Source organism: Trematomus bernacchii, unplaced genomic scaffold, assembly GCF_902827165.1.
Source record: "Trematomus bernacchii unplaced genomic scaffold, fTreBer1.1, whole genome shotgun sequence".
NCBI lineage: Eukaryota > Metazoa > Chordata > Actinopteri > Perciformes > Nototheniidae > Trematomus > Trematomus bernacchii.
Window position 1 is genome coordinate 100,001 of NW_022987606.1, and position 7,500 is coordinate 107,500.

Sequence of the window (7,500 nt, forward strand, 5' to 3'; positions counted from 1 at the left end):
GTCTTTAATGACTCAGGTCTTTAATGACTCAGGGCTTTAATGACTCAGGTCTTTCTTTAAATAAATAGGTGATGGTTTTTCGGTCCTTAAAGTTATTTATTATAAACATTTCAATTAAGTGAGGGTTTATGAATGTGCTAATGTTCTGTTTCGAAGACGTAATAAAACGTAATAAACATAACATTTATTTCATTTTAAAGGTACGTTAACGGACAGAAAACATGGAATTAAAAGGTTCAGAAAATATAAAAAATTATAATAAATGTTTCCTCCTTTTCTTAAACATCTTAATAAAAATTAACATTACATTACATTGCATTTAGCTGAGGCTTTTATCCAAAGCGACTTACAATAAGTGCATTCGACCAGGAAGATACAAACTTGAAGAAAACAGAATCATATAAGAACATCAGGTTTCATAGAGCCAAAACATTTCAAGTGCTACTCAACTGGCTTTAGATAAGCCAGTCCTTTGTTAGTATATAAGTTCTTTGTTAGTAATTCTATCGCTTGAAGTGGAGTCAAAGAGATGAGTTTTCAGTCTGCTCCGGAAGATGTGTAAGCTATCTGCTGTCCTGATGTCAATGGGGAGCTCATTCCACCATTTTGGAGCCAGGATAGCAAACCCACGTGTTTCTGCTGATGGGAACTTGGGTCCCCCTCGCAGTGCGGGTGCAGCGAGCCGTTTGGCCGATGCAGAGCGGAGTGCACGTGCTGGGGTGTATGGTTTAACCATGTCCTGGATGTAGGAAGGGCCAGATCCATTCACAGCATGGTACGCAAGTACCAGTGTCTTGAAGTGGTTTCTAGCAGTTACTGGAAGCCAGTGAAGTGAGCGGAGGAGCGGTGTGGTGTGGGAACATTTAGGAAGGTTGAAGACCAGACGAGCCGCTGCATTCTGGTTGAGCTGCAGAGGTGGGATGGCACATGCAGGTAGACCAGCCAGGAGGGAGTTGCAGTAGTCTAGGCGTGAGATGACGAGAGCCTGGACCAGAACCTGCGTGGCTTTCTGGTCCTCCTGATGTTGTAAAGCGTGTATCTGCAGCAGCGGGTTGTAGCAGCGATGTTTGCAGTGAAGGACAGTTTGTTATCTAGGGTCACACCCAGATTCCTTGCAGTCTGAGTCGGGGAAACAACAGAGGGGCCGATGTTGATTGTTAGGTCAAGAGTGGGACAAACTTTTCCCGGAAGGAAAGGCAGTTCAGTCTTGTCAAGGTTGAGCTTGAGGTGGTGAGCAGACATCCACCGAGAGATGTCAGCTAGACAAGCAGAGATGTGTGTGACGACCTGGGTCTCCGAGCGGGAAAGGACAGAATTAAATTGGGTGTTGTCAGCGTAGCAGTGGTATGAAAAACCATGCGGGCTAATGACAGATCAGAGCGAGTTTGTGTACAGAGAGAAGAGGAGGGGACCAATAACAGAGCCCTGAGGGACCCCTGTAGTTAATTGACAAGGGTCGGACTCGGACCCTCTCCAAGTTACCCTGTAGGTGCGGTCTTCGAGGTATGAGGTGAGGAGGGAAAGTGCAGAGCCTGAAACTCCAAGTTCTTGGAGAGTGCGAAGGAGGATCTGATGATTCACCGTGTCGAATGCAGCAGACAGGTCCAAAAGGATGATGACAGAGGAGAGGGAGGCTGCTTTAGCCGTGTGCAGTTCCTCAGAGACAGCAAGGAGAGCAGTTTCTGTGGAGTGACCTGCCTTGAAACCAGACTGGTGCGGATCCAGAAGGTTGTTCTGATGGAGATAACAGGAGAGTTGTTTAAAGACAGGAACGGGAGGAGAGAAACAGGCCTGTAGTTTATAACATCAGACGGGTTGAGAGTGTTTTTTTTTAGGAGAGGGTTTACTCTTGCCTCCTTGAGACTGTTTGGAAAGTGACCAGAAGTTAGAGAAGTGTTGATGAAATGGGTGAGACACGGTAGAATATCAGGAGCGATAGTCTGCAGGAGGTTTGAGGGGATAGGGTCCAGAGGACAGGTGGTAGGACGGGCAGAGGTCATGAGGGTAAGAACCTCACTTGGAGAGAGAGGGGGAAAGGAGGTTAGTGAGTGGGTGAAAGGTGGGTCACGTGACCCAGCGGTGAGTAAAGGTGGGTCAGGTGACCCAGCGGTGAATAAAGGTGGGTCTGGTGACCCAGTGGTGAGTAAAGGTGAGTCAGAAAAAGAAGAGCGAATATCATCAACTTTTTTTTCAAAGTAGTTAACAAAGTCGCTTGACAGAAGGGAGGAGGGGGAAGGGGCTCTGGGGGGTCCAGGAGGGTGGAGAAGATGGAAAACAGTTGTTTGGGATTGGAATAGGAAGAATGGATCTTATCTTGAAAGAAAGTGCTTTTTGCCTGAGAGATGGAAGCAGAGAAAGAGGAGAGGAGAGCCTGATAGGTTAGGAGGTCGTCATGGCGTTTGGATTTCCACCGTTTCCGCTCTGCTGCCCGAAGGATGGTTCTATTAGCACGCAGTGCGTCATTTAGCCAGGGAGCAGGAGGGACTGACGAGCCTGCCGAGATGTGAGAGGACAGAGAGAGTCCAGAGAGGATGAAAGAGTGGAGAGGAGAGTTTCTGCAACAGAGTTTGGAGGCAGGAGTTGGAACGAGTCAGAGGAAGGGAGGGCTGAGAGCACAGGTAGAGGGGGAGAGGGAACGAAGGTTACGGCGGACAGGTGCAGGATGAGAAGAGATTAGTTTGTTATGTTTGGAAAGGGGTAGAGAGAATGAAATGAAGAAGTGATCAGATGTGTGAAGTGGGTTTACAGAGAGGTTAGAAGTAGTGCAGTTCCTTGAGAATATGAGATCAAGGACATTGCCAGCTTTATGAGTTGGTGGGGATGGAGACAGTGAGAAAGCAAAGGTGGTTAAAAGAGATGTTAGTTCAGATGTCTTCTGGAGGTTGAAGTCTCCGAGAAGTACAGCGGGAGGGCCAGTTTCAGGGATGTGTGAGAGGAGATGATCTAATTCCTCCAAGAAGTCCCCCAAGGCGCCTGGTGGACGGTAGAGAACAACAACGGTTAATTGTATAGGATGGGTTACTGTGACAGCATGGAATTCAAAGGTGGAAGGAGTGAAGTTAGGTAGCTTGAAGAGGGAAAAGCTCAGTTTGGGAGAGAGCAGGAGACCAGTGCCACCACCTCTGCCAGTGGGTCTGGGTGTATGGGTGAAGGAATATGCTGTGGAGAGAGCTGCTGGGGTGGATGTGTTGGATGGAGTAATCCAGGTCTCAGTGAGAGCAAGGAAATCCAGAGACTACAGGGAGGCGTAGCCAGAGATGAAGTCAGCCTTAGGAACAGCTGACTGGCAGTTCCACAGGCCACCTGTAACTAGATGTTGGATCTCAGTGGAGCATGTGGGATAGACGAGAGCAGGCCGGTTATATCGATTAGGAGATACACGGGGCCAGTGATAATTGCGAGAAGACACATGAACAGGGATGGAGAAAATACACATGATAATAGCATGAGGGGCTAAAAAATAAAAATAAAATAAAATAAAATAAATAAAGCGTGTGTTTGTGTGTGTCTCTCTCTTTGTGTGTGTGTGTGTGTGTGTGTGTGTGTGTGTGTGTGTGTGTGTGTGTGTCTCTCTCTTTGTGTGTGTGTGTGTCTCTCTCTTTGTGTGTGTGTGTGTGTGTGTGTGTGTCTCTCTTTGTGTGTGTGTGTGTGTGTGTGTGTGTGTGTGTGTGTGTGTGTGTGTGTGTGTGTGTGTGTGTCGCTAGATGGCGCTGTCGGGCTCCTTATATTTTCACCGGAATATAGGCTAAAGTGCGCGTCCTTCAGCGTGTCAGGTCGCGTGCACGTTAGATGAGAGAAGGAGCATCTGCCTACACACACACGCACACACATACACACACACACACACACACACACACACACACACACACACACACACACGCACACACTCACTCACTGGCTGCAGACAACAGGCACCGAGCAGCGGGAGCGCGCACCGAGCAGCGGGGCCGCGCACCGAGCAGCGGCTGCAGCTCCTCTCCGGTGAGACCGAGGCGGAGGGAGGATGAAGAAAAGCACCCAGAGAGGACGGGTAGGCACCATCCATCTTTATATTTAATATATATATATAATATATACTGCTTTAAATGAGTGAGAGCATCCTCTCCATCCCATAATAACACAGTGCTCATCATGCAGGGATCACACGGTGTTCTGCTCTGCTCAGACTCTCGTTATTTCATTATTTAAGCGTGTTAATACAGTATTCATGTCAGTATACCATTATATATCATTATATATCATTATATAGGCCTATCATCATATATCATCTCCAGATATATTCATACCTCTGTTTGCAGAGTGTGTGATTCTGTCTCATTCCAGTGAACGACAGCTGACTCCGTTTACTCTGTTTTATATAACAACAAACAACTTATATCTAGCTTCATATTTAATAATTACTCAGTTTAAACTCTACAAATACTGAATCATGACAGAAGGATTATAGAAATAAAAACAAAGAGGTGAAATGTTATATTATATATATTATTTAATAATTCATGTCTTGCATTTAGGTATGAGGGTTAGTATGAATGAATAATACTCTGTTAAGGAGCCCAATCATTATTAAAACAACTGTGCTGCACAGTGGCAGCTAACAGCTAACTGCTAACGGCTAACAGCTAACATCTTACAGCTAAGGGCTAACAGCTAAAGGTCCCATGGCCATTTCTACTGATCATAATTCCATTGTTGAGGTCTACTAGAATAGATTGACATTGTTCAATGTTCCAAACTCACATTGGTTTCTCATACAGCATCTCTGTAAAGTATGTGTATTCACTCTCTATCCTACACGCCTTGTTGGAGCTCCTGCCCCCCTCCCCCTCCCTGTGAGCCCACTGTGCTCTGATTGGTCAGCTCGCCCACTCTGTTCTGATGAGTCCACCACCGTTACAGCTGAACATCAGTGATTATGTGTTACAATGGCGTTTGTTAGCAACCAGAAATGACACCAGTAATGACAAACAGATGAGATTGCTGCGTGGGGTCTGGGTGCCGTGTTGGCGGGACGTTGCTGCTCCGCCCTTTGAGGCTCGAGGAGCGGACAGTGAGAGCTGGGTTACTGCTGTCGTTTCCTGGTTGCTGCGTGGGGTCAGCGAGACAGCGATAAGGCTGAGTGAATGTGTGTGTGTGAGGAGCTCCACGGATTGGTCAATTTGGACCAATTGGTCCATTTGGTCGTCGTTACGTCACTTAGACCAGGAAGAAAACAATGGAAAAAGAGAAATCCCCAACGAGGCGTTCTGGGGCCTCATAGACAGGTCTTTTCTGTGTTAGAGTTTTACTCGCTACAGGGTGTACTTTGAGGGTTTGTGACTCTGCAGACCGTTTACATGCAGAAGCTACAGAACACAAGGGGACGGGTAAGAACCAGAAAAGCATGACATGGGACCTGTGCTAACAGCTAAGGGCTAATAGCTCAGGGCTAACAGCTCAGGGCTAACAGCTAAGGGCTAACAGCTAAGGGCTAACAGCTCATGGCTAACAGCTAAGGGCTAACAGCTAAGGGCTAACAGCTCATGGCTAACAGCTAAGGGCTAACAGCTCATGGCTAACAGCTAAGGGCTAACAGCTCAGGGCTAACAGCTAAGGGCTAACAGCTAAGGGCTAACAGCTAACGGCTAACGGCTTACATGAACTAGTTTAATCGTTGGATTATTGACATGATTTTATTCTTTTATTTGGTTATAAAGATGATTTTCTTTAAATATCACAATGATCACTGGTATATATTTCCAACCACTGGGTGGCGCCCCCCAAAAGGTCCCCAGATAAAAGCCAGCGGGTCTTTGTGATGGTTTCTCTCCACTTTGAATCTATTGTCATCTCTTTGTTGTCGATCCAGAGTGAGTCGTTTAGTTTGGATCCAGAGTGAGTCGTTTAGTTTGGATGGTGTTGTGTTCAGGGCCCGCAGGACGCAGGGCCACCGGCACCGCTGCAGCCGGAGAAGACGGGCTGGATCAGGAAGTTCTGCGGGCGCGGGATCTTCAGAGAGCTGTGGAGGAGCCGGTACCTGGTTCTGAGAGGAGACACGCTGTACATCTGTGAGAAAGAGGTGAGGTCTCTCTCTTTATATCAGAGCCTGCAGCTACCATCACATTCACTTTCAACCATCAAGTCAGAATTATGAGATTTTTTGAAAAAGTCAGAATTTAGAGTTTCAGAAAAATCATAATTTCGAGATTTTCAAAATGTTGAGATTTTCAAAAGAGTCCGAATTTTGGGGAAAAAGTCAGAACTTCTATCTGTCTGTAAAATGAGCTAGCCAACATTAGCTCCAGACTCAGACCAGCTCTCATCCAGCAGCAGCTCCTCACAGCTCAAACATCAACATAAAACCTCTACCTTTCTGGATCAATCCATCACATATTGATCTGAATAGTTAGTTTCTCTCCTCAATAACAGTTCATTTCAAAGCTTAAAGGGGACCTATCATGAATATGTGTCCCCGGTGTTCCAGGGAACTCACCAAGTGTCAGAAAACACAACCCTCTCTATTTTCCTCCATACCCAAATCTCTAAAAAAGGGGCTGCAACGGATCTGATAAAAACTGATCCAGATTTGAACATTCCTCTGACGTCAGGACGGAGGAGCTGACCTATCAGGGGAATGAGAGGTTGCCCGGCCCCCTCCTTTGCAGGGGGGCGTGGTCAGCTGCAGCGCATGCAAAGACAGGGTGAAATGAGGCATGGCTAAAATGCATGATCTGTTTGGTATTTTGAAAAAGAAAACGTATAAATATACCTTATATAGGTATGGGCCTACAATATATTATTTAAATATAGCATGATAGGTCCACTTTAAAAACTGTTTCTTTTGGGGTAAAGGTTGATAAAGCTGGCGATGCTATGCTAAGTGATGAGGCTCCGACAGGAAGTACCCACACAGCGGTGAATCTGAGGAGAGCAGTTTCTCTTCTTCGTTGGTGTCATTATGAATCTGGATTTACTAACTAGAGTTGCAGATGTCAGATTGTATCCGGGGCCCTGAAGGCAGCACAGGTCAGGTGTGACTCTGCATTTCATTATATAACTCGGGTCCTTACATAATATTCTGCTGAGTCACCGGGCAGAACAAAAACTGACCGCTGCACTTTTTACAGAGCTGAGTGTGCGTGTGTGTGTGTGTGTGTGTGTGTGTGTGTGTGTGTGTGTGTGTGTGTGTGTGTGTGTGTGTGTGTGTGTGTGTGTGTGTGTGTGTGTGTGTGTGTGTGTGTGTGTGTGTGTGTGTGTGTGTGTGTGTGTGTGTGTGTGTGTGCATGGTTCTGTTGGTGAAGCTGTTTGCTGGTTTTATTTTCCTTTTGCTTCTCTCATTTTTATTTTTGTTTATTAACAAATATATATTTATATACGTGTGTGATTGATAATGAAACACTATGTAGGATTGTACCTCTGCTTAGTGGTGCATATTTTCACAGGGGGTTTGCATCTGTTTAAGTATTTTTGAATCTACACACACACACACACACACACACACACACACACACACACACACAC

The 7,500-nt window shown here is 46.1% G+C and overlaps 1 protein-coding gene across 1 annotated transcript in view; it reads left to right on the forward strand.

Annotated features, from left to right (window-relative positions):
* Positions 1 to 3,948: 3,948 nt before the first annotated feature.
* The window catches only part of plekho1a (pleckstrin homology domain containing, family O member 1a), a 15,400-nt gene continuing 11,848 nt past the window's right edge, over positions 3,949 to 7,500 (forward strand). The window contains exons 1-2 of the mRNA XM_034130960.1: positions 3,949 to 4,030; positions 5,909 to 6,058. Of these exons, the coding sequence (XP_033986851.1) occupies positions 4,004 to 4,030; positions 5,909 to 6,058 (177 nt within the window). The 5' untranslated portion in view covers positions 3,949 to 4,003. The remainder of the gene's footprint in view (positions 4,031 to 5,908; positions 6,059 to 7,500) is intronic.